Source organism: Leishmania martiniquensis, chromosome 30, assembly GCF_017916325.1.
Source record: "Leishmania martiniquensis isolate LSCM1 chromosome 30, whole genome shotgun sequence".
Classification (NCBI taxonomy): Eukaryota; Euglenozoa; class Kinetoplastea; order Trypanosomatida; family Trypanosomatidae; genus Leishmania; species Leishmania martiniquensis.
The window spans coordinates 1,158,877-1,183,204 of NC_090165.1; the positions used below are offsets into that span (position 1 = coordinate 1,158,877).

At 53.9% G+C, this 24,328-nt stretch overlaps 8 protein-coding genes across 8 annotated transcripts; 2 read left to right on the forward strand and 6 right to left on the reverse strand.

Annotated features, from left to right (window-relative positions):
* Positions 1 to 1,530: 1,530 nt before the first annotated feature.
* LSCM1_03942 (uncharacterized protein) lies at positions 1,531 to 1,956 on the reverse strand (the record flags this gene model as incomplete). Its single annotated transcript, XM_067321472.1, has 1 exon — positions 1,531 to 1,956. The coding sequence occupies one exon, from the start codon at positions 1,954 to 1,956 to the stop codon at positions 1,531 to 1,533; it is 426 nt and encodes a 141-aa protein (XP_067176840.1).
* Positions 1,957 to 4,042: 2,086 nt separating this feature from the next.
* On the reverse strand, positions 4,043 to 5,344 carry LSCM1_03943 (uncharacterized protein; the record flags this gene model as incomplete). Its single annotated transcript, XM_067321473.1, has 1 exon — positions 4,043 to 5,344. One exon carries the CDS (start codon positions 5,342 to 5,344, stop codon positions 4,043 to 4,045), a length of 1,302 nt encoding a protein of 433 aa, XP_067176841.1.
* Positions 5,345 to 7,908: 2,564 nt separating this feature from the next.
* Positions 7,909 to 10,605, reverse strand: LSCM1_03945 (uncharacterized protein; the record flags this gene model as incomplete). The annotated part of the gene is made up of 1 exon (XM_067321474.1): positions 7,909 to 10,605. The coding sequence occupies one exon, from the start codon at positions 10,603 to 10,605 to the stop codon at positions 7,909 to 7,911; it is 2,697 nt and encodes an 898-aa protein (XP_067176842.1).
* Positions 10,606 to 10,996: 391 nt separating this feature from the next.
* Positions 10,997 to 12,241, reverse strand: LSCM1_03946 (uncharacterized protein; the record flags this gene model as incomplete). Its single annotated transcript, XM_067321475.1, has 1 exon — positions 10,997 to 12,241. One exon carries the CDS (start codon positions 12,239 to 12,241, stop codon positions 10,997 to 10,999), a length of 1,245 nt encoding a protein of 414 aa, XP_067176843.1.
* Positions 12,242 to 12,838: 597 nt separating this feature from the next.
* LSCM1_03947 (uncharacterized protein) lies at positions 12,839 to 13,264 on the reverse strand (the record flags this gene model as incomplete). Its single annotated transcript, XM_067321476.1, has 1 exon — positions 12,839 to 13,264. One exon carries the CDS (start codon positions 13,262 to 13,264, stop codon positions 12,839 to 12,841), a length of 426 nt encoding a protein of 141 aa, XP_067176844.1.
* A 409-nt stretch (positions 13,265 to 13,673) lies between these two features.
* On the reverse strand, positions 13,674 to 13,961 carry LSCM1_03948 (uncharacterized protein; the record flags this gene model as incomplete). Its single annotated transcript, XM_067321477.1, has 1 exon — positions 13,674 to 13,961. The coding sequence occupies one exon, from the start codon at positions 13,959 to 13,961 to the stop codon at positions 13,674 to 13,676; it is 288 nt and encodes a 95-aa protein (XP_067176845.1).
* A 3,877-nt stretch (positions 13,962 to 17,838) lies between these two features.
* Positions 17,839 to 19,623, forward strand: LSCM1_03949 (uncharacterized protein; the record flags this gene model as incomplete). Its single annotated transcript, XM_067321478.1, has 1 exon — positions 17,839 to 19,623. The coding sequence occupies one exon, from the start codon at positions 17,839 to 17,841 to the stop codon at positions 19,621 to 19,623; it is 1,785 nt and encodes a 594-aa protein (XP_067176846.1).
* A 792-nt stretch (positions 19,624 to 20,415) lies between these two features.
* LSCM1_03950 (uncharacterized protein) lies at positions 20,416 to 23,565 on the forward strand (the record flags this gene model as incomplete). Its single annotated transcript, XM_067321479.1, has 1 exon — positions 20,416 to 23,565. One exon carries the CDS (start codon positions 20,416 to 20,418, stop codon positions 23,563 to 23,565), a length of 3,150 nt encoding a protein of 1,049 aa, XP_067176847.1.
* Between the last annotated feature and the right edge of the window lie 763 nt (positions 23,566 to 24,328).

The following is a 24,328-nucleotide window of genomic DNA, read 5'->3' on the forward strand; positions in this document are numbered from 1 at the left end:
ACCCGGCCGCCGGCATCAGCAGCGCGATGCGCTGCTCTGACCCCCCCCGCCCTACGGCGCAGCTGCCTGGCCCTGCGTCCTCACCGACACGCCACGCACCGAGGGGTGCCGCATGGGAGAGAAATGAGAGAACTTCAGCAGCCACAAAGCCGCCGGGCATGACGGGCGTCGATCGACAAAAACAGAAAAGCGCCCGGAAAGGGATTCGGTCGCAAGCCAAGTGCCATCATGTCATAAGAGAGAGAGAACGGGCACACTTACACAAACAGAAACACAAGCACTCCAAAGAAGGGGCCGTCGCTGCCGCAGGGCTCCTCCCATGCGAAAGGGGAGGTGAACGCGTCCCCCTCAACACACACGAGTTCACATCGGCCGTCCACGCATGAGAGCTACTGATCGAATCCATGTTGCGGCTCCTACGCTCGAGGCGCGCTTCAGCGGCGGACGGCCGGGGGCCTGAGAGGTGGTGCCACTCCCGTTGAAGCTGTACAGAAAACATCCCCCTCCCTTCCTTCTGCAGAAGCGCCACCTCATTCTACCGGCCACAGACTCATGCACTGACGATGACGAAGTAGCGTCGGCTTCTTTTCTGTTCACCTCCTAATGTGTGTGCGCCTGTCCAACCTCTGTACTTCGCAGCGTTGTAAGAACCGGAAGAGAGCAAAGCGCGACACGCGGAAGAAAGGAGGAGGCGGTCGGGCTAGAGAGAGGGATCAAAGAGAGAGAGAGAGCTGAGAGGTGAGAGGTGGGAAAGCAAACGCACCGAGCGAAGCACACAAACACTTAGCGGAGCGCTGGAGAAGCAACGAGAATATGATGAAACCACCCGCGCTGCAGAGAAAAACTCCTGCTGGGAAACGAAAAAAGACATGATGGCAAGGGAAGGAGGAGCGGAGTCGAGTGGCCGCGGGAAGTGAGTGGAGAGCTGCATGAGACCTGGATGGTGGTGTGGATTGGGCGTGAAGAAGAAAAGGGAGCACGATGCCGAGTGCTGGCACCAGACACACACAGGTCCACACGGGAACCCTACCCCAATTCTCATGCATAGCGTATGTATCCCTGTGAGGCTCGGTCTAAAGCGATGAGGAAAGAGGCCACTGTGTCTAGCTGGAGCACGGTCAGCTGGCGTGCAGAAAAGAAGACGGAGCAGGCATGCTTAGATGAGCTAGATAAAGGGCCGCAGGAATACAGGGGAAGCGAGCAGAAGAGGAGCTGCCGGTTCGCCGCCGCGGCAACGTCGAAAAGTGAAATAGAAAGAAACAGGGTAACATAAAAGGGGCGAGGGACAGGGCCGGTAGCGGACGGCGCCGTCCGACCACCTCGCGTACGCCAAAAGCTGCGTAGCGGCTCTCCCCCCCCCTTGCGCTGAGACCGGGTCACGCAAGGGTGCCAATCACCATGCTGAGACGCGGAGCGGCTAGTGAAGGGCAGTGAAGAAGGGCACAGAGAAAGAGAGACAGCAGAGGATCTCGCCTGTGGAGGCCGTGCGTAGATCCTTTTTTTTTTTTGCAGCCCGGCACCCCCTCCTCTCTAGTAGCCCGCAGGGTGGTGATCGAGGATAATCTCACTCTCAGAGGGCGGCGGCTGCACCCCAACACGTTGGTAGTTGCTATCGAACTCGGCCAACGCGAGCGGTCGAGGTGGCCGCTTCTCCTCTGCTGCCTTCATGAACTCCTCCCCGACTTGATGGCCGTAAGCAGAGATGGAGGGACTACTCTTTGAGTAAAGCACAATCATCGGCAAATTTCGACACGTCTGGTAGTGGCAGTGCAGCGCCGCTATAGCAGCATCGGCGTTATCGACGGTGTCGTATGTCACCTCTGCGTAGCGATGCGGGCCGTCACCAAACAACTCCACGTGATGCACGGTTCCGTATGCAGAGAAGAGCCGCTCAAGGTATTGAACATTTGCGATCGACGATAAGTTCGACACAAAGAGAGTGGCTTTACCGTCCATTCTGGTAACAGAGCAGAGGGAGGAAGGCTGCGGCTCTTTTTTTCCTCGTGCCGCCAACGGGCTATACGGTACTCGAGAGAGAACGAGATTTACGCAGAGCCGGCACTCCTTCTCCTCGGGGATGACTCGGCGCCCTAGTACAGATATCAGCGTGGGCCTCCAGAGGGCGCACGACAGCACCGCCGATGTAAGTAGGCAGACGATATGCGTAGATGGACTATGCGGGTCGAACTGTTGCTTCAACGTAGGCACAGCAGTGCAGTCATGTAAAAGCGAGGAGGAGGGGAAAAAGGAGGTGGAGGTGGAAGCGATGGTATACAAATATATGTAACCGAGACACGGCATGAGTAGAGTGCAGCAGAGAGAGAGAGATCAGCTCTCAGGAATGGCCCCTCACGTACACGGCAAGTCGACAGTATGGAAGCCTTTGAGTACGTATCAGCAACGTTTCGAGCAGGAGAGAAGGCGCCCTCTGTTTCGAAAGAGAGAGCGTCCGTCGACTAAACTGCCGTTTAGTGAGGAATCTGGCTCTCAAAGACGCAAACGTGTACCCGCGATCTATTGCTACTCTGTGCTTCAAGTTTAAGCTTCTCGCCTCACGCCTGGTGTGCTGGAGCAGCTCGCCACCACGCCCCTCGGCCCTTTCGCGGGATGAGCGGGACTGACAGGCAAAAAGAGGAGACTTGTAAGAGGCGAAATCGACCTTGCCGCTCTGTGCAGTCGGATAGAATGCGCTCGGTGCGTATCAGAGAGAGTCGGCTTCTCTACATGCTCGCTCTCGTATGCGAGTCCTAGAAGCACACCCGCCGCGCCATCCGTCCCTCGGGCCCCTTGAAGCCTATCGCCATCTCCAGGCACCACAACTCGACACACTCACGCACCAGCAGAGCGGGCACGTGAGAGAAATGCTCCGCCGTCTCCTCAAGAGCACCCGAGGAAAAGCGACGGCTAACCCGCTATCAGAGCGAGGACGGTTTTTCTGACGGGAAGAAGACAGGCTAAATACGTATGCCGACTTTTTCGAGCTGCGAATGCCGCTGCTATCTAATCGGGCTCGATCGTTCACTTGCAGTACAGTCAGCGTCCCCTTTTCTTCCTCTTCTCACTGCTGCACTTCATTACCGATGAACTTCTTGAGATGCGTCGCTGCCTGTAAGTCCCCGAGGCACACAACGAATAAAGGGGCATCTTCGCGCCTCGCCATCCCAACACAGGAGAAGGGGCACGACTTTTTCGAGCGCTTACACGCGCCCAATAGGGTGGCACGAGAAAGGCAAAGCCGAGGATGGCTGCCATAAGCGCCACAGTAAGAGCAACAACCATGGGAATTGAGGGCGGGGGGGCGCAGCCTTATCGCAGAACTGCTATGAGCAGGGTTGTGGAGTGCATGCTCCGCGTTCCCGTCAGCACGTTCCTTCTCTGCCGCACAACGTGAATTCAGCTCCGCTCCGAAGCCAGCGCACCAGACGCACATCGCGTCACTCAAGGCAGCGGCAGGCGCGTCTTTCCGCAAGGCGCCGACTCCGTCACCGCAGCGCAGCCCCTGGCCCAGCGCCCGCTCGCCCCTCGCTGTGTACGCCTCGCCCCACACCCCAGTACGCCGGCAGCCACGCCGCGCATCCCTCTCGAGGTGGCGCAGGCTCCCCGCACCGACAGGCAGCGAGGGCCGCTTGGGATACGCTCGAGCGACGCCCACACGCTGCCCCGTCATGCGGATCGTGCAAGCGGCTTCACTGCCGCAGGTCGCTCCGACCCCGCCCCTCCTAGCACCCGGCCGCCGGCATCAGCAGCGCGATGCGCTGCTCTGACCCCCCCCCCGCCCTACGGCGCGGCTGCCTGGCCCTGCGTCCGCACTGACATGACGCGCGGAGGTGTTCCCCTCCGTCATCGAGGGCCCCGTTGCTGCCAGCAGAAATGAAAAAGGGCACACAGCGCACGCTCAGAGACACGCACGCACGGTTACGTAGCCGCACATTCAGGCATAGGGAAGCGCCTAGCAGCCCTGCTCTATGCACGAGTCACCCCTCCCTGAAGCCACTTCATCCCAGCTGTGCAGAAGCAGCAAAGCAGCTCCCTGCAAGTCATCTTACTGACTCGGAGGCTTGCGATTCAGCTTCATGTGGGCACTTAGTAGGTGGCCAGCGGCAAGGCCGGCCAAGAGGGACAGCTCCCCGCAAATCACGGCACCTGCAACGACGCGGGCGATCTGGCGGGAGTTGGCGCCCGGGTTCTCCTTGTCGGCGCCGGCGCACCCCATCAGTTCCAGCATCGCGCGTTGCGAAGACAGACCTGTGCCACCACCAACGGAGCCGACTTCGATGCTCGGCATCGTGAGGCTGATCATGAGATCCTCCCCAGTTTTGTCCACTGTGGTCATGCACATGGAGGACTCCACCACCTGAGCGGGGTCCTGGCCCGTGGCGATGAAGACGGCGGCTACAATGTTGGCCGCGTGTGCGTTGAAGCCGCCGATGGAGCCCGCAAGGGCAGAACCCCGCAAGTTCTTTGTGACATTCAGTGACACAACGCTGTCAACAGTGCACTTGAGAACACCCTCAACGATATCACGCTTGATGACGGCTTCCGCCACAACCGACTTCCCGCGTCCCTCAACCCAGTTCACTGCAGACGGCTTCTTGTCAGTGCAGAAGTTGCCCGACAAGGCCAGCACCCGCACAGAGGGAATGTGCTGCTGCAGCACTTGCAGCGCCTTGTCGCAGCCCTTCGTAATCATGTTCATGCCCATCGCATCGCCAGTGAAGGCAGAGAAGCGCATGTGCACCTGGCGGCCTGCCATGGCGCACTTGATGCCCAGCAACTTCCCGAAGCGGGTGGTCGACTCGAAAGCCTCCTTCAGCGCTTCAAATCGCTCCTCACAGAACTTGACCACGGCGATGGCTTCGTCGAAGGAGTTCACCTCCACTACGGGGGCGCGCGTCATAGCCTCCTTCAGCACCACAGTCCGGCAGCCGCCGCTTTGGTTGATGGCGCGTGCGCCACGGTGCGTGCTGGCAATCAGCGCACCCTCCGTCGTCGCCATCGGCAGTCCCACCTCTCTTCCATCTAACAGCAGCGGGCCAGCCATCCCCACTGGTACCGGAACGTAGCCAAGGATGTTCTCGCAGCTTTGGCCCACAACACTGCTCCAGTCGTAGTTCCTATACGGCAACCTCTCCAGCGGATGCGTGGAAGCGGAAGATGGGCACATCTTCTTTACAATCTCGCGACGAATGGCAATGGCACGGTCGTAGTCGGGGGCAAGCGCCTGCTCCAGGCCATAGAATGCAATCTTCTTCTCCTCCACTTGCTTGATAATCTCTGCATCAGACATGGATGCCCAGCTCCCTCCCTTGGCGGCGGAGCAAGCACGCAGCAGAGAGCGACGCATGGCTGTGAAAGGATAGAGAGGTAATGTGCTATAGCAATGCAGCGCCTTGACAGCAAGAAAAATGGGGACGGCGAGGGGGAGAGACGAGGACAGCAATGGGTAAGATAACTTGGCTACTCGGGAATCAGACGCGAGCGATGGAGGCGTACGATGCGAAATGTAGCACACGCGAAAGGAAAGTGGTGGAGAATTGAAAAAAAAATCCGCTTCAAGGCAAACCGTGGGGAGAAGACGACGCCGAGCAGCAAAAAAGCACGAGAAAGAACTGGCGTTGAAGTCAGTGCGATTACGATTCGCTCCCGTGTACGTTTTCGTTTGTGCAGTTGTTAAAGAGATGGGAGAGAGAGAAGGGTGAGAAGCCCGAAATTTGAGCAGATGCCGTTCACTCGTCGCTCTGTCAGCGCTCCTGTCACAGACACGCTCAGAAGCGAGTGAAAAGAGGGAGAAACCAAATAAGAAGTGAAGAAAGGAACGCCAAATAAAAAAAACGGAACGAAGCGACGATATTGTGCAGTCCCCTCCCTGAGAGGTGAGGGGGGGGGGGAGAAGCGCAAGTGATCTCGAATCGGGTGTTACGGGTCGTAATTTTTTTTCATGAGGGAAGAGGGAGAGGGGCAATGGATGTGTGAGGGGTGTACCTACTTCTGCCCGACGGCAGTGGAGTGTCCAAGAGAAAGATGTAAGCGTAGGAAACAAGAAACCGAAATCACCGGCAAAAGGGCCGAAGGAGAGTGGCAAAAAAGGGGGGAAGAGGGAAAGGGACGGAGGAGATAACAGGAGGAGACAAGGGTGATGAGAGGAGAGAGGGGCGGAGAGAGAAATGAATAAAAAGGAGCCAACGGTGCAGCACACAAGAAGGAAAGGGTAATCTGACTCTTGGCGTGTTTCCAGTATTTGCTGTGCGGGGTGAAAGAGCGAGAAGGGGATGTAATGAGCGATTTCCTTCTGCGCAGGTGGATCGGGATTCGTGATCACGCAGAAAGCCATACCATGGCACACCCACGAGTAGGTGCGCGTCACGCAGCAGGCATTTGTGAGTGATGTGGTGGTGGTGATGGCAAGTGAAGGGAAGAATGAAGGGGATCACATAGAAGAAGGAGTCGAGGCGAAAGTGAAGCACATAATCATGTCACCGAAAGACGCCCGATATCAGGCAAGGAGCCGGTGTGGATCGCTGGCGTACCATGCGAGGCAGCGTCTTGTGCACGCCTCACTACTCTTGGAAAGAGACGCTAGGACACCAAATGCGCGAGACGCACTGCTGCCGGTGCGTGCCCTTGCAGGTCTGAAGTGCGGCCGCAACAAAAAGCGATGACGGATCGATACGAGGGGCAGCGGTGTGTATGTGTGTGGGTGCGTGTAACTGTGCGGTTGAGGCGAGGCGCGTAGCCTACCTTCCACACTCCGTCCCCGCAGGCCACAGGCATCACTCGAGTGAGCAAGAGAGCCTCCACACATGAAAGTACCGCTTCCATTCCTCTTTCATTTTCCTTCCTTCGAAGAACTCAAAGTAACAAAATGAAGCTGGTAAGAGCGTCGTGCCTGACTTAATCATCCTTGCCTTCCCGTGCGCTCCTTTACTTCTTTCCGGCGGGACGGTACGGCACCTTCTTCGTGTAGCGCGTCTTGCGGCTCTCGACCGGGCGAGCGCGCACGGTGCGGCTGTGAATGGCGCACGCAATGCAGAAGCGCTGCTTCATATAGAGCTTCGGCATCGGAAAATTAGCGCCGTACACAGGGGACGCCTCCGCCACATCGCGGGCAGAGGCGGCATCCAGCATGCGGCGCACCACGAAGCGTCCCACGGCCTTGTCCTTCGGCGTCAGACGACCGCAGTTGAAGCAGTGGATCGGCTTGACGCGACCGCGGCTGTGCGGGGGCTTTGAACGTCCGTGGTTGCGGCGCTTGGTCGTCATGATGATTTCACAGACACTTCGCTGAGTATGTATGTACGGTCGTGGACAAGTAAAGGAAAATGGTGTGGAGGTGTGAGGTCGTAGTACAGGGAAGGTATGTGGGTTTGTGTGGGATGAGGGGAGCGAAAATGTAGGAACGTGCGCGTGTGAATTCAAGCATGTGAAATAGAAAGAAGAGGGCGAGGCATCATGATGAATGTGAAAAAGGTGGTGCTGAACGGAAAACACACCAGTACCTGTAACGGCGCCAGCGTCTCAGGTAGACGAGTCGTGTCTCGGTTTGTCTGTGTGTTTGTGTGTTCGCACTTTCCCTGTCAGCGGTGCATGCCAATGACTTTCTCTGCCAGAGCTGCAGAAAAACGGCAACCCGGCGTCATGGAGAGCACTTTCAGAAAAAAAATCAGGTTGTGCACACACTCAGAGGGAGCGAGCAAGCGAATGGAGCACAAGTGCAGCGGAAGTACACCAAAAAAAAAAGAGGAGCTGAAGGACCATGAACAAAAAAAAATAATGAATCCCCCAAATGGAAGGTGCATTGCATTCCACGAATAGCGCATCGCTTTTTGTTCTCTGCTTTATCTCGGCGTAGCCCTGTTTGAAGGCGGTCTCTTGCGGCTGGGAAGAAACGCATGCGCGCGCGTAGAAATTTCACAGGGAAGGTGGACGCTGATGCGAAGGGGCCTCCGCTTCCCTGGTTGCGACACCATCACCAAAGTACCGTATCTTCGTCGAGGGAAACCGAACGCGTTGCCGTGGGGACGCTTTTTGAATCGCTGCCGTGTCTTGCGGGACGCTGTACTGAGACACTGCCACTGCCGAGGGTGGATCGGCGGCTGCGGTAGTTGGCGGGAGCTCGAGCGAAGGTGCAGAAATGACGGATTCTGCCACCTGAGAAGCCGCCGTGATAGTTGACGGCATCGGCGCTGGCGTTGCTGCCGCGATGGGCATACCGGTCTCCGTGGGCATTGGCAGGCGTTGGTGCACTGCTGGGCTCAGTAGCACCTTGGTTCCCATTGCCTCTGCAGAAAGCATGGGGCCTTTGCTTGACGGGGCGTATGGAAACGGTGGACGGAGTGGTGGCATGCGGGTAGGTTGATTGTAGACGCTCGCTCGCACCCATGCCGATACAGCCACGCGCTCGTCTCGCGCCAGCTGCGCTTCCTTCGAGGCCTCCAGCCGCTGAAAGCTGAAAGGATCGAACTCCGCCCCAGACTCAGCGGCTCGCATCATTGCCGCCAAGCATGGCTGGCTGATTGGAGAGGCCCCACAGACGCTGATGAGACGAGTGAGCCGCTGGTATACCTCACCAACTTTGACAGCGTGCTCTTCTTGTGCTGCTTCCAGCTGGGCCGAGAGTGCGTTGCTGTCACGAAGGACTCGCGTCAAGGAGGCTTGGAGAGATTCGATCTGAGCGGTAAGGTGGCGCTCATCCGCCTCGTTCGCAGCCCAGTTCGCCTGCACGCGGACCTGCAGCGCCGCTGCCTCCGCCTTACATCGCTGAGCGTTCACCGCCATGTCGTGTGCAATAACGTCACCTTCGTTAGCAGCGTCTGCAAGTCCCTCCTCCACGCCCTGCGCCATGCCTTGCTCGTAGGCTTCCGCCGCAACCCTCTCCTTTGCTTCTTCGTACTGCCGATCACGAGCGGAGAGCTCTTCGATGAGGTCCTGCTTGAGCTGCCGTAGCTCAACTGCTGCGTGATCACGCTCTTCCTGAATAAGTTGAGCGTAGTGCGTACTGTCGCTCTCTGTCTTTGCTCTGATTTGCTGCGTGAGTGACTCCTTGAGCTGTGTATCGTCTTGGAGACTGCGCAGCTCTTCCTGCAAGGAAACCAACTTCGACTCTAACAGCTTACGCCTGGCTACCTCTTCGCTGTAGTTCTCCTCGAGCGTCCGCAACTTCTCTTCGTTCACCTGGTGATCGCCGACTGAGACGTTCAGTCGTATCTTCTCCTCTTTCAAGCGTACGTCGTTCGCGCGAAGGACATTTTTGAGCGCGTGGAGGTGTCGGCTCGAGTCGCCCACCTCACCATCGAGCCGAACAATTCTCGCTTGCGTGTCTGAAAGCTGCCTGTCTAGCTCGATGCGTTCACTGGCGCTATCATCGAATGCAGCCTTCGCCTCCGCGCCCAAGGTCTTCGTCGTCTGAAGAAATTTGGCAAGTCGGGCCTCCAGCTCTCGATTTCGTGCCTCTGTTTCGCCAATGACGGCTCTTTTGTCTTCGACAGCGTTTTTCTTGGCGTCGCTCTCCGCAAGAAGGTGCTCGACCGAGTACTCGATTTGTGCGCTTGTCAAGCTTCGTGCTCCAGACTGACGCTCATGACGCTTCAGGCTGGCACAGACACCGTCCAGCTCGCGCCGAGTGTCACGCAGTTGCTCAGTGAGAGTAAACACCTGATCACGCAGCCTGTCCACTAGCAAAAACTGTTCCTTGCTGAAGCCATTCGTCGCCATTGCCGAGTAGCCATCTACACAGTCTGAAGCAACGACAAGAGACCGCGTCAGCGAACCTGTAGCCGTCCTAGTGTCACCTTCTATCAAAAGCGGCTGACCTTTATCCTTGGCGGCCCTGTTGGGCTGAGATTTCAATGAGGCTTGCTGATCTTTGCGACGAGCGATCTCGACATAAAAGCACATGTTGACGTTTGGGCCGCGTCCACGTTTTGCCTTTGCAGGGACTACAATGAGGCGCTGTCCTCCTTCCCTCATGCCTACCGTCATCCCCTCGAAGCCTCGCATCATCGCTGTCACACATTGGTGACTAGCTGGCACCGTGAACTTCACCGCATCCTCGCTCTCCTTCTCCAGAAGGCTGCCAAGGCGCGGTAGTCCAGTGCTGGAGTCACTACACTGAACTACCCATACACGGTAAAAAGCTTTTACGAGATCGCCAACAAAGATCTGCTTGTTCTCCTTGCCCTTGACAACATCGCACGAAAGGATACTGTCCGTCGGCTCACCAGCCGCACCAAACATCGCCACAGTAACCTGCGCAGAAAATTCGATGGCGGCATCCTCTGTGGTAAACTGCAAAGACCAATAGTGACTATTTTCGTCGCGAAAGGTGACGTAAGAACCGTCACGAGTGATATGAGCGCCAGCATCGTTGCTTGCCAATACAGCCGCTGTGCAGATGTATTTATTGTCACGATAGCAGCCGAGCTTGAAAGTTGTGTCGCTTGCCTTGCTCCCAATGAGAGCACAGTTCACCGGCCCATACTCGTCATACGCCCCGGTGGACTCAGAAAACGAGTGCAGCACTGCGTTCACAACACATGTGAAGTCAACAGTCGACATGAGTACATATGGAACCTCTAACAAAGTCAAAAGGACGCGCACAAATATCATCTATGGAAAAAATATGGAGAGGCAGTTACCGAGAAAGCGCGGATCAACTTGAAAAGTAAACATCCGAAAGCCAGAGCCCTGGCAATGAGCTCATCTGAAGCCATTACAATCACCTGAGATGTGTGAAGCACGAGATGAATTCGACAGTAGTTCGAGAAACGCCAGGATAGTACGGAGTCAACAAAGCACTTGCCTCACTACAGCCTGAAATGCGGCAACAACTCAGTGTTCCGAGTAACTCTGGCAATGGCTTGCATGCCGACTGCTCGTTTTTTTTTCTTTTATGCGCTTCTCTGATAAACGCCATGCAGTTCTTCAGCCAACGCGAAGCACCCGTGGGGCTCGTCACACGGAGAAATCATGTGCAGACTCTTTTTCGACCGAAGCTCCACTAGAGCATCAGCCACTCTTCCTCATTCACCGTCTTCTCCAACTCGCAGTAGTCCACGTCCTGTGTATCAAGCTCCTTCTCGTACAGCGATATCCACGGAGCAGCCTCTTTCACAGAAGACTGTGACATTTCCAAAATGGTCTCCAAGAGACGACGGAGCGAGCTCAGGTCTACGTAGTTTGGGGGGAGAAGAAGGTTGCGGATACGCACTTTGTCGAATGGAATGCCTAGAACAAAGCTGCCGCGCCTCGCAATTCCTTCGAGCTGCTTTGTATGCGGAACTTGTCGCTTTCGGAGCCAGTGATTATCAGCAGCGATAGTGATCAGAAAAATGTCACTTCCGCGGACATACATAAAGTCGGGCAGTCCATACACAGAGTCGTCGTGCGCAATATGACTCTTGTTATCCCCAAAATCGAACAGCGTCTCTTTGCTTGCACTCACATGCAAAAGCACTCGACCGTTTGAAACAGGGTTTGCGGTGCTATTTTTTGTAGACAAGCAGTGAATCAGAAAACGGCTTAAGGACGACCTGTATCCTGAAACAATGTTGAACCCTAGAAAATCGTGAATCACGTCAATTTGTTCATAGCGAGAAACAATGTAGGCCAGCAGCTCCACAAAAGGGTTTGTTTCGTCAACCGACAGCTTTCCAGTCGACGGGTCTTGAACAATGATATTACTAAAGGCCTCATCAAATGTACCTTGCAGGCCCATGCTGTAAATACAGCATAATCGCTCCAGCAACCGATGATCTCGAGAGCCATAGACCTCTAGGCGCAGAAAAGCATCTCGGAGCTCCTTTGCCTTGTTGACCTCGCCTCTCCATCGAAGTTTGGAAGCCTCTTCCTGAAGCCATGCGCGGTTTTTCTCACGCACACTCTCTGGTGGAACACTAGTGATCGATGCCACTGTTTCAATATCACTGAGCACGTGTTTGCGCTCTTCCGCCTGATTTAGACAGAGGCTCTTCAGTGTCTCCTGCTGGAGCAATACTTTCTCTCGCTCTGCCGGAGAAAGAAGTGGGGGAACTCGAAACTCCCACTTATTCAGACGCCACTTCGCAATGTAAGACTCCGTCTGCTCAAGCAAAGTGAGCACGTCTTTTGATGCGCTAAGATTGCCATACTTCAGCAACATATCCTTGTGATTGAGCGCCCTCGCTCCATAAGTCGCATGCCACCGCGCTGCGTTCGCCCCTCCCAATCGTTGCGCCCCATTAAAGAAGCGCAGCTGTGTTCTCATAATATTGCCTTTTCAATGTTTACAAAGTAACGGTATACGAAACCTAATACCTATGTGTGGCATAATGACTTCGCATCGTTCGCGTCGAAGACAAAAGATATGGCATATGACCAAGCAAAGAAAGACGGGATCCTAGTACTTAGATAATTCGTGACAGACCAAAATCATATGCAACCCCCTATGTTCCAAACAGACATCTCTCTCTGCATCATCTGCAATTTCGCGCGTGAGGAAGCAGCGTCGTCGCTCGGAACTCTCGTTATGCTTGAAAAGCAAGGAGAAGCATTTACACAGCTCGGGACGGACTCATTTCTTCAGGATCGCATTCCTCTTCGTCGTCATTGTCACTTGCTCCATGCCTTCTACAGTACATGTCTAACTAATAAGGCAACGTTTCAGACTCCGATAGACCTCTCAAAGAAGGGCACCGATCGAAGAGCAAATACAAACACTATCGACAGATCGGCTTCCTAAGGCTTGCAAAAGACGGCATCACTCATGTGGCAACTCTTTCGGAAACTTGATATGAAGGTGCTCCAAGATCCAGCCCACAGGTGCCTCAATCACGAAGGAAACTAGGAAAGCGGTGAGAGCAGTTCAAAAAGACTCTTTCGAGTGAATATGACGCAGCCACTCTGCGTCGAGGGTGCTACCACCCCATTCAATGTAGTGATTGTCCATTGGCGAGTGCATCAACGAATCGAGATATGGTTTTTCTCCGTATTCACCAAACGCGTTGGCAGCTAAAAATTTGGGCAGTCCAAACGGGAAAACGAAGTAGCACGGAAAGAACCACATTAAGAGACGGCGAAACATCTCCCACGTCGTTTCGTATCGGCGAGTGTCACGATCAATCCAGAGCTCCTGGCGACCATATCCCCAAAACATCCAGAAGTTCAGGTGATACTGATGGAACACAGACGTATTCGGGGCCTCCCGTGGGTAGTTGAACGGGTACTTTGCCTCATTGTGCATCTCGAACTCCTGGTACCGGTAGACTTTCACGACTGTCCGCCGAAGCATCTTTGATAACCCAAAAAAATAGTGAAGGCACAGTATTCAATGCAGGGTCTCCGGCCTATGAGCGAGCTACGGTGAGAGATGATTAGGATGAAAGAGAAAAAACACGTACAGGTAATGAGGAGAGCAGAAGGTTGCAGTATTCGCTCATGCCCATATTTATGCGACTAGAATCCTGCCGACAGCGTTACAGGTGGATAGAAAAATGTGCAGAGCTGAGTCCGCTCATGCAACTGCTCTTCAGACACTTCTGCAGGAAAGTGGAAGGCAATCGAGTCAACAAAAGAATTGCATCTATACACGAGACAAACACCTTTATCCGTTCAAGTCTTCGTTTTTTTTTTTTTGAATGAAGCAAACCTCGTCAACGGTGCTGTGAATAACGCCACAGGAAAAAGTTCACTGCTGCAGCTTAGCGATCCTCGTCATCAGCATCAAAAATACCTTCGCCTAGCTTCCACCACGCCAGTGTGTAGTACATATGGAGGTCGTGGTGCTTTTCAGCTTCGTTCAGGTCGCTCCAGCCCTCTCCGGCAAGGGGCCAGTGATACATGGAGCGATAAGTGGAGAAGTACCATGGGATGTTCTTGTCTAGCTTCTTCACAAAACCAGGTTCTTTCATCCCATGGGGAAACTCACCTCTGGTGGTGAGCTCCAGATTGGCATATTTCATGCACCAGCGGCTAGATTTTCGAATCATTGAAGAGAATGCTACCTATTTGCAGGTTCGAAAGTTGTGAGTGAAGGATGTAGAAAGGAGAAAAGGAGGTAAAGAAATGGTATCGAGAGCTTCAATAGAGTCGAGCGGGATAAAAGCCGACTCAAGGGGAAGCGACAAGTGCGGCATCATTTTTTCTTACCTTGGGCACACACTACGGGTATCCCAACGAGGTGGCAACACCAATCCCTGGTGTTTGCTCTGTTTAAAATCCTTTGAGTGCTAAACAAGGTTATGACGGTGCAGGAAAAGAGTAAGTGCAATTTCTGTTTTTAGGTGCATCCTGAAGGGGTCGGAAAGTAAGGAGGACAACGATCCAATAACAAAAATACGGAAATATCCACTGGCGTTTAGAGAAAGATTCGCAGCATCGTGATGCTTCCCGTCACAGTCAGCAGCATACGGTGCGCGACGTCAATGGGGAATGGAAGTCGTTAAGAGGGGGCTTTGGCCACAATTGTGGCTGTTCGCCCATGACCCCGTCAAAGGAGCTGGTCGAAAAAGCTGCCGATAAGAAAGCCGGTGGAGCACAGCTACCCCCCCCTCCATCGGAACTGACTTCACAGCATGATTGCTTTCAGGTACCAAGGAGCTCTTCTACAATAGATCATGCACGCGCAGAAGCCACTAAACCTTTTGTCGATCCCTTACCATACGCCTTGCAGGGAGGGGGGAACAACTTCCACTGTTTCCTTGCTTTTTCGAAGCTGGACGGTGAAGCGTGGCGTCTGCTGCCAGCTGCTTCGGCTTATCGAGATCGACCAATAGATAAACCACTGTCATCTAATTGTGAATATCCGGAAGAGAAACCTTGCCAATTTCAAGGTCAGGGAGTGCAGCTTTTCGAGCCTCAAAATGAGGACTTCTTTCTCGTTGAATTCGGTGTAACTTTACTATCTCGTCTTCGGCGACAAATACTTTAACCTTTTTCAATCTCTGCAGTGTTTGTTTTAATAGTGGGCTGGCGATGCGTGTTGTAAGATTGCGTCTCCCACTTGGCGAAAACCAAGGAAATTTCGAGTTGCATTAGAGCTCGGCGAACTTACAGACGAGTTGCCGGTGCCCTAGAAGAGAGGAAATTACCGGAGGCTTTTTTCTTCGATCGGACAGTTGATGCCTTGTATTCATACGGGTGGTCCTTTTGGGAAGCGCTCGAAGTTTGCAGACTCACTTTTTCGGGTTCTCATTGTGAAAGGAGTGGTGCTGTAGACGCGTTCATGTTTGAAAATTACAGGGTTGCCCATGCGATTATCAGATGCTCTTATTGTTTCCTTTTTTCATGGGGAGAGGTCTCGTCTTGCTGAATTCAGTGCTTCATATATGTTAGGAGGCAATCACTATTGAAGTGAATTCTCACTTTGACCTTCAAAACAACTTGAGCTCTCATATTACCCCAGCCACGCCAACTCACCTCTCTTCTTCAGATGGCCTGCGGACAGAAACAAAGGTGTGGACGATTACCTTAAGGCTTTGAATTTCTGCTATCTATTCTTGGCGCAAGCTTTACTGTGCCAGTGAGTCAGAGAAAAAAGATACCTCATGGACGACTATCTCCGTTTCAGCCTTTGATATGGTCCTCTTGCTTTTTTCCTTCGTGTCCATAAAGTGTATCAGTGAAAGACATAATGACCACCGAAGTCTTGAGTAGTTTTTTCTTTGATGAAAGGGGAAACAACCTATTCTTTGCGCAGTGCGCTTCATGCTTTCGTAGGCTACTCTGCTGAGTGTGTCAGAGCCAGTAGCTGAATTGCGGTGTGCTGCTGCTTCCTAGGAAGGTATGCATGAAGTAGCGATCGAGTCCGAAACCACTCCCCGAACCTGTGCGCGCATTGCGCGGTGTACATATATTTTCATTACTTCATTGATAGGTGTCTTTTTGACGTTAATTATGCACCATGGCAGAGTTTTCGATGCTCAACGAGATCAGCGTGCACAAATGTGAGTATCTAATGATGACCTGTGCAGCCCTATATCAAGTCAAGTTTCAGTTCTAGCAGCAAGTCTTCTTGTGATGCGTCGACTAAGCCCTCCTTTGAGAATCATACAGTGATATGGTTTCCGAAAGGATGCGCTTTCAGGCCTCACAGTCTTGCGAAAAGCGTCTTCTTTGTCCATCTGTTTTGCTTAGCAACTGAAGTCGACAAATTTTAGGGACTCTTCCGAAAACTTTTTTGTGACGATACCTCATGTGTTAACTGACTTCTCGAGATACGCCGCGCTGAGAATATTATCTGGAGCTGTTCCTATTCGTGTAGCTACGTTTTTTCAAGCTTGACTGCCTTTCTAGTCCACCCTCCCTCAGAACTCCTTTGATTTCCGGAGATCCTGTTCGTGGGCGGGAACCTTCTTAAGTAGAGTGTGCGTGTCACTCCACGAGGGGGTTTTGTACAAAAATCTACTGAAATTCTTTTCTAATTCAGTGCCGATGTAACAAACTTTGCGAGGATTCTTCTGAGTAAACATGACGCCGACTATGATGACTGATTCTCACAGTTCTCATACGTTTGCTGCCCATGACAGCCGAAAAGAGCTGCTATATATATATATATATATATGTATGCACTTGCTTCCAGGCAGTCACCTTCCAGTCCTGCTATGTCATATCTGACGAAGCTTAAACGACTACTTGAAGCCACCGTGTTAGTTGTCTGAGGGCTTTTTGTTTTTGATGTGCAAGTCTCTGCGGCGACTTCTATTTGGTGCCATGAGGGCAACTAGACAACAAGGCAGCAGAATAGCGCATTTGGTCTTCCAGTTCTTTGTGATTTAATTTTCATGTTATTCTGTTAAAATGTTACACTGCTCTCTTCTGATGTGATGACTTATGCTTGCTTCCTAGTGAAGTCGTGCGGGGCGGTTGCGCTGTCGCGCACGTTGTGAAGGACGCTGGACCTTTACTGAGTGCTTTCTCGTTTCTGCCGAAATGCGACCCTTGTCATTTAGAATGATCTTGAACTCTGCGCAGCCACAATTCAGCGCGAGTGGCAAAGGAGAGAGACAAAGCGGAATATGCATAAAAATCGACTCTAGGGTGCTACGCGCAGATGTTAGTGAAAACTTATGAGCGACTTCTAGTGCCCTCTTTTTCAATCTTTCGCCTCTGGTGGTCGTGGCTCTTTAGATGCTTGCTGTGCTTATGGTGTCATGTTTTGCTTGCCGAGGCTTCCCGGGAGCGCTGTGCTGGATGCATAGGGAAGGCCTTTTCGTTTTATTTTGCGCCTTCATCTACTCTCCTGCACACTCTACTTCTATTTTCTCTCATTGCATTTTTTCTAGGGTTGCGTATGATTTATGCATGAGCGACTCTTCTATACATATATATATAGAGAGAGGGAGAGAGAGTGCATAGTCGTGTACTCTGCTGCTCTTCTTTCCTCTCCCTATCTTTGATGTCGAGGTTCTCAAAAGGTATGGATATTATTCTTGGGTTTCGTTCTGCATGCACAGCTCTGAATGCTGATGTAGGGGAAAAAAGAAAGTGAGCTAGCTCAGTGCTGGCGCCATCTTCACTCGTTGAGAAAAAGGTTCGCTATTTTTTCTGAGACTGATGGCGTCACGCAGTATACTTCCTTGCTTTTGTGAAAGCTAATTGGGCTCTTTGATATTGCCATATCCTGTATGTTTTTTTTCTCGCAGGTGCGTGCGCGTGCAGCTGATTTATTATTCTGCAGTACTTTGTGCTTTCACGTATGTGCCGTGTGCGTCCTGTTTTGCCTTTCATTCGGTTACTTGGAGCTTAGCATGCAACATCATCTCACTTTCTTTCCTCATACTCTGTTCTACCCCGCGGCTTTTCCGATTTTGACATTTTGACGTCTACACCCTGCGACACAATCAGGCTCTACACACCGATGGATTCATGAGAAGATTTTTACCTATCCAGATGTTAGTTGATATCCACTTGAAGGCTCTCACGCTGAGCAACACCTACTTCACAGCAGCCCCACGAGCTGAAGAAAATGAAAAGCTGCGTCTTTCCAACGCTGAGAAGGGTAAAGTGGTCACTCGCTTTCCTCCAGAGGCCAGCGGGTTTCTGCATATAGGCCACGCAAAAGCTGCGCTGATCAATCGCATGCTGGCAGATGCATATGAGGGAAAAATGCTTTTCCGCTTTGATGACACGAACCCGTCGAAAGAAAAGGAGCATTTTGAGGACGCTATAGAGGAGGATCTCGAGACGCTGGGCGTGCCGTACGATTTCGGGCCAACATACTCGTCGGACTACTTTGATCTGATGTTCGAAAAGGCAGAGGATATGATCAAGCGTGGTTTGGCTTACTGTGACAAGACACCGCGAGAGGAGATGCAGAAGTGCCGCTTCGACGGTATTCCGACAAAGTACCGCGATGCGTCTGTAGAGGAGAACCTGCGCCTGTGGAATGAAATGAAGAAGGGCACTGAGGAAGGCCAGATCACGTGCCTGCGTGCCAAGGTGTCCATCGATGACGCCAACAAGGCAATGCGGGACCCCGTCATGTACCGCGTGAACCTCACCCCGCATGCCCGTCAGGGGACAAAGCAAGTGGCATACCCTACCTACGACTTCTGCTGTCCTCTAGTCGATTCCGTTGAGGGTGTAACCCACGCTCTTCGGACGAATGAGTATCACGACCGCAATGCCCAATACTACTGGTTCTGCGACGCGATGGGGATCCGGAAGCCGATTATTGAGGACTTCTCGCGGCTCAATATGGAGTATTCAGTGATGTCCAAGCGAAAGCTCACGAAGCTAGTTGAGACGCACGTGGTGGACGGGTGGGACGACCCGCGACTCCCAACGGTGCGTGCTCTGGTGCGCCGAGGTATGAAAATCGAGGCCCTCCGTCAGTTTGTGTCGGAGCAAGGCATGTCCAAGACCGTGAACTTCATGGAATGGTCGAAGATTTGGTATTTTAATTCACAGATTGTCGATCCAACAAGTCCCCGCTACACGGTGGTGTCGAACACGCTGAAGGTCCGCTGCACTGTTGAGGGCCAGAAGCACATGGAGGCTGCGAAGAAGCCGCTTCACAAGAAAAACCCCGGCATGGGCGAAAAGACCTATTACAGGTCAGATGTTGTCTTTTTAGACGCCGAGGACGTCACGCTCATCAAGGAAGGCGAGGAGGTGACGCTGATGGACTGGGGCAATGCGTTCATCAAGGACATCGAGCGTCCGAGCGCCGATGCTCTTCCTACGGAGGCCACAATTGTTCTGCACCCCGAGGGCGATGTCAAGAAGACGAAGTTCAAGTTTACATGGGTGCCTGAGAGCGACAGGGCCGTAATCCTGGTTCTGAATGAGTACGATAATCTCTTGACCAAGAAGAAACCGGACCCGGAGGAGAGCATTGATGACATCATTGCCCCCGTTTCCCTCTACTCGCAAGAGGTCATTGGCGAGGAGGCGTTGGCGGTGGTAAAGAAGGGTGACATTGTCCAGCTGGAGCGCCGCGGCTTCTACATCGTGGATAACGACGCATCTGAGAAGAAGGTGCTCATCTCTATTCCGGATGGTCGCGACAAGGTGAATCACCTTTCCGCGAAGGCGCAGTACCTGAAGACAGTGCCGAAGAAGGCGTCCGCCGCTGACGAGCTGGCAGCCAAGCGTGCAGCGAAGGCAGCGAAAAAGGCCGCACAGAAGGCAGCGGCGAAGAGCAGCTAGCGAGTCTCCAATGCAAGGATTCATTTTGTGCCCTGTGTCGCTGCCGTGGAAAACGTATCGCTGCTTGAACAGCATTCGTGTAGCTGCAGTCTTCTCTCTCATGGCAATTCAGAGAGGGCCGAGGCTCGCTTTTATTCGACTGCACAGCAGGAGGACGAAAAAGTATTTGAGGAGGTGAAAAGAGATCCATGGGGCGCTACAGACACTCTTGAAGCGTTGACTTCATCCGCGAGCAGCGACGGCTTGCCTTCATTTTCTCGCCTTCGCCGTTATCTACCGTCTTTGCGTTTACTTTTCTCCTGTTACTCATGCCTGGCACTCGTGATAAATAAGTTCAATTTATTTTTGTAACGGTTGAGGAACTGCAGGGAAGGAATAAAGAAAGAGGGATTGGTGAGGAAAGGGACTGCCGCAGTTGCAGAAGCCTGTGCTTGTGCGCGTGCACAAGTCATTCTGCTTCCTTGTGCGTTTGCGGTAACCCTTCTCCCTACCGTCTGCATCGCTTCTCTATCCTGGCCTGTCTCGCTCTTTTTTCGCCAGTCACGTAAGATATCCTGACTTACACGTAATCGCTCTCATGCAACCACAAGGAGAAAAAAGAGGATAGCGAGAAGTAAGCGAGGGGGGGCTCCACGGCAGATGAGTGCGACCGTGGCAGGCTTCCATGGTACTGACTTCTGGTCTTGTGCTTACGAGTGAGCGCAGAGTCTCAGCGCTTTCTCTTCTTGCAAATCTTCGTCTATTTCTTCCCTTTGCACGATTGTGGTCGCCGAATGTCATGACACATCTGCCATGGCTGGTAAGCTGAATGAGCTGCACATCAGCGCACGCCGCGTGCCACAGAGGCTCGTGCCAGCAATGCCAAAGAGGGCAGCGATATCATTTGAGGACCTCAGCCTTGGGACACCGCTGCCCAGTGTGCTGGCGAAGTCCCGCGACGAGCGGCGAAAGGACCAGCGGATTCAGAAAAATGAGAAGAAGGAGCGCGCACGCGAGGCCATGGCCAAGGTGGCGGCGGCGCGTGACATAGTGGCGCAGCATAAGCGCCTTGTCCAAGCGGAGACGGAACAAGAGCGGAAGCTCAAGGAGATTCATAAGCGCGAGCTGCGAGTGGAGCATTTGAAAGCACGCTACGAGCGCGAGGAAAGTGAGAGGCAACACGTTGTGCAGCTGCGCGCTACTCAGGAGAAGATCATCACAGAGTTGAAGACTGCGCGACGGGAGGAGGAAGCTGAAATGCAGCGGGTGCGGGCACTACTAGAGCGCGAGACGGCTGAGAGGGCAAAGGTGGCGCCGACCAACGTCCACGTCGAGATCCACCGAACAGAGGAGGTGGAGCAGCAGCGGGCTGGTTTGCCTGTCTTACGTGAGGAGCAGCCGATCATGGAAGCCATTAACGAAGCGCGCCGCACGTGCGTCTTGGTGTGCGGCGAGACGGGCAGCGGCAAAACCACTCAAATTCCGCAGTTTCTGTGGGAGGCGGGGTATGGCCACCCAGAGGGCCACACTTTCGGGAGGGAGGGCTGCATCCTCGTCACGGAGCCCCGTCGTGTGGCAGCAGTGTCGATGGCGCGGCGTGTTGCCGAGGAGCTCAACGTCTCCTTTGGGGAAGAGGTGTGCTACCACGTTCGATACGATAACAACCTCTCTGACAAGTGCCGGCTGAAGTTTGCAACTGAGGGCATTGTGCTGAAGGAAATTCAATCTGACTTTCTTCTCCGTAAGTACAGCGTCATCGTAATCGATGAAGCACACGAGCGCAGTATCTCGTGCGACATTCTGATTGGGTTGCTTTCCCGCATTGTGCCACTCCGCAATGACCTTTTCGACGAGGAGGTTCGCAAGCACCACGGCGACGTGGACAGGACAAGCATCAAACCGCTCAAGCTTGTCATCATGTCTGCCACCATGCGCGTTACCGACTTCAAAGAGAATCGAACACTCTTTCCCATTGCGCCGCCGCTCATCAATGTCGAGGCGCGCCGATACCCTGTCACGAACCACTTTGCCCGGCGTACGGAGCTGAAGGAGTACGTGGACCAGGCCTTCGACAAGGTATGCCAGATGCACAAGAAACTGCCGCCAGGAGGCATTTTGGTGTTTCTGTGTACCCAACAAGAGATTGAGGATCTGTGTGGACGGCTGCGTCGCCACTATGCCACGACAAAAATCGAGTACTACGATAGCACCTACTCAAAGCACGGGCTGCTGACCAGAGGGAAACAAAACGAGGCGGCTGCGTCGACAAGCGACAACGACGGCGACCCAGCAGCTACGGCAGAGGAGGCGGAGGAAAGGGACGAGTACGGCCTTCGCACAGCAGATTACGCCCTGGACGACGAGGTGACAGACGGCAACTCGGGCGAGGTCGAAACTGTGCATGAGGGGCGACTGCGGCGACCTTCTCAGCCAAGCGGCGGAAGGGACAAGCGCTCTTGCGTTGAGGCTGGAGCACAACCGACCTGCAGGGGCCTCTGGGGTACTAGCGAAGAGGCCAGCCCCGCTGCTGCGGATGAAGTAGCGCCTATGCCAGGCGAGGAGGAGCGGGAGGATGAGGTGAACGGAGAATATGACACCCTCCACGTCCTCCCGCTTTATGCGCTTCTCGACTTTCAGAAACAGCAAGAGGTTTTTAAGCCGCCGCCTAAAGGTACGCGCCTCTGCGTTGTCGCCACCAACGTGGCCGAGACCTCCATCACGATCCCGAATATCAAGTATGTGGTGGATGCTGGGCGGGTGAAGTCGAAGGTGGTCGACGAAGAGACCAAAGCGAGCTGCTTCCGAATCGAGTGGATAAGTCAGGCTTCTGCAGAGCAGCGTAGCGGCCGCGCAGGTCGTGTGGGGCCGGGGCACTGCTACCGACTTTACAGCACTGCAGTATACGCAAACTTGATGGCGAAGCACGCCGACCCTGAAGTGCTCCGCACCCCGCTCGATTCCGTCGTGCTTCTTATGAAGCACATCGGGGTGAAGAACGTTGGTGGTTTTCCGTTTCCATCACCACCGCGGGAGCCCGACTTGAAGGTTGCCCTGCAGCACCTCAGCGTCATTGGTGGCCTTGACGCAGCGCACAACTACAACATTACCGAGCTGGGCCGGCAGCTAGTTGGGTACCCGGTGCCGCCACGATTTGCACGGGCCCTTCTAGAGGTACTGCGGCAATGGCAGAAGGCGCGATCCACTGATGTGCTGAGCATGGTCGCTGCCATCGTCGCAGTGGCCGCGACGACGACAAACGTCTTTACCGGAGAGGGCAATCAACTCAAAGCGAGGAGGATCAACGAGCAAGTCGACGCCCCTACGGACCCTCGACAGGCGCGGATTCGCTCCTTGCTGAACCCTGGCAGCGACCTGGTGACCTACCTTAACGCGTTCTATGCGTACCGCAGCGACCCGCGGTACAGCTGTGACATGTTCTGCTTGGTTCGAAAGAGTATGCACGAGGCTAACTTACTCTTTACCCAACTCCGCAGCCACATGCTCCAACGGAGCAAAGATCAGGATGACTTAGTCGACACACTGGACGAAGGCGAGGCGGCAGTGTTCGAAAGGCATGAACAGAGCATTGATAGCCTTACCAATAATGGGTGCTCCTTGTCGAAGGAGACGGAGGTGCTGCTGCGACAGGTCTTCATTCCAGGACTCATGGACCAAGTCGCACGCCGCGCGACGGTGCATGAGTGCCGCTCGCTCGGGGTAGAGTACAACGACAAGCGCGCGACAAAGACACCATATCTTGTGCTGGGTGCCAACCGCACGATTGCCTACATCCATCCCACCAGCGCTGTGGCGCGCACGTTCCCGCCGCCGGAGTATATGACATTTGGATTTCTGCAGAAGGTGCGCCGCTCGGACAAAAAAGACGCACAAGCCATGATGATGGGCGTCACGGTGGTGATGCCAGAGTGGCTGCGCACCTACGGCTTCGAGGAGAGCGGATAGTGGGAGCAGTAGGCCAGGAGCTTTCTCCGAGTTTTTCACACATGCGTGTCTTTCGCCTCGTCTTTTTCTGTGCGTGGAGACAGTGCTGCGTCTCGGACTTTTGCTTCCTCCGCTGCGCCCCATTGGTATGATGCATTCCTCCTTGGGCAGTAGCGGGCTCCAAGACGAAGACGAAAGGTTCTCGCCGCCAAAGTACGGGATGAAACTGTAGGGCTCCTGTGATGGGACTGTGATGATGCTGTGCGTCTATCTGTTTGTCGGCGCTGGCGATGTGACGCCCCCTCCCCCTTTTTCCTTCCTGGGGCTCTTCTCCTGCTTTTCTTGACCGTAAAGTGACGATCAAGACGCCTGGAGTCATTGCGTAAGCAACTCTCAATACCCCCCAGGAAACACCATTTTCTGTATTCGGCAGTGTCTGCTGCATCTCGAGCGTGGATGCTGTGCAGCACAGGCGGGAGGAGGAGGGAGGCAGCACCGCCTCGACGCACACAGGCGCAACTCTTCCGCGCTGGCGGCTTCCCCTAGTAAACGCGAGAGCTTTTGGTGCTTGCCGAGGCTCACTGACTTTCCTTCTCATTTTCTGTCGCGTATTTTCGCGGCGTGTGCACCTCTCTCACCCGTTCTGTCCCTCTTCTCTGGTGCCGTCTCTTCGTCTTCTTGTCTGCATGGCGACGCCCGCATATGCGCACATATACATTTTCAAATATACCATGAAGGATTACCGGCGCCCCGGTTCGACCTCGCCGTGAGCGGAGCTTCCCCC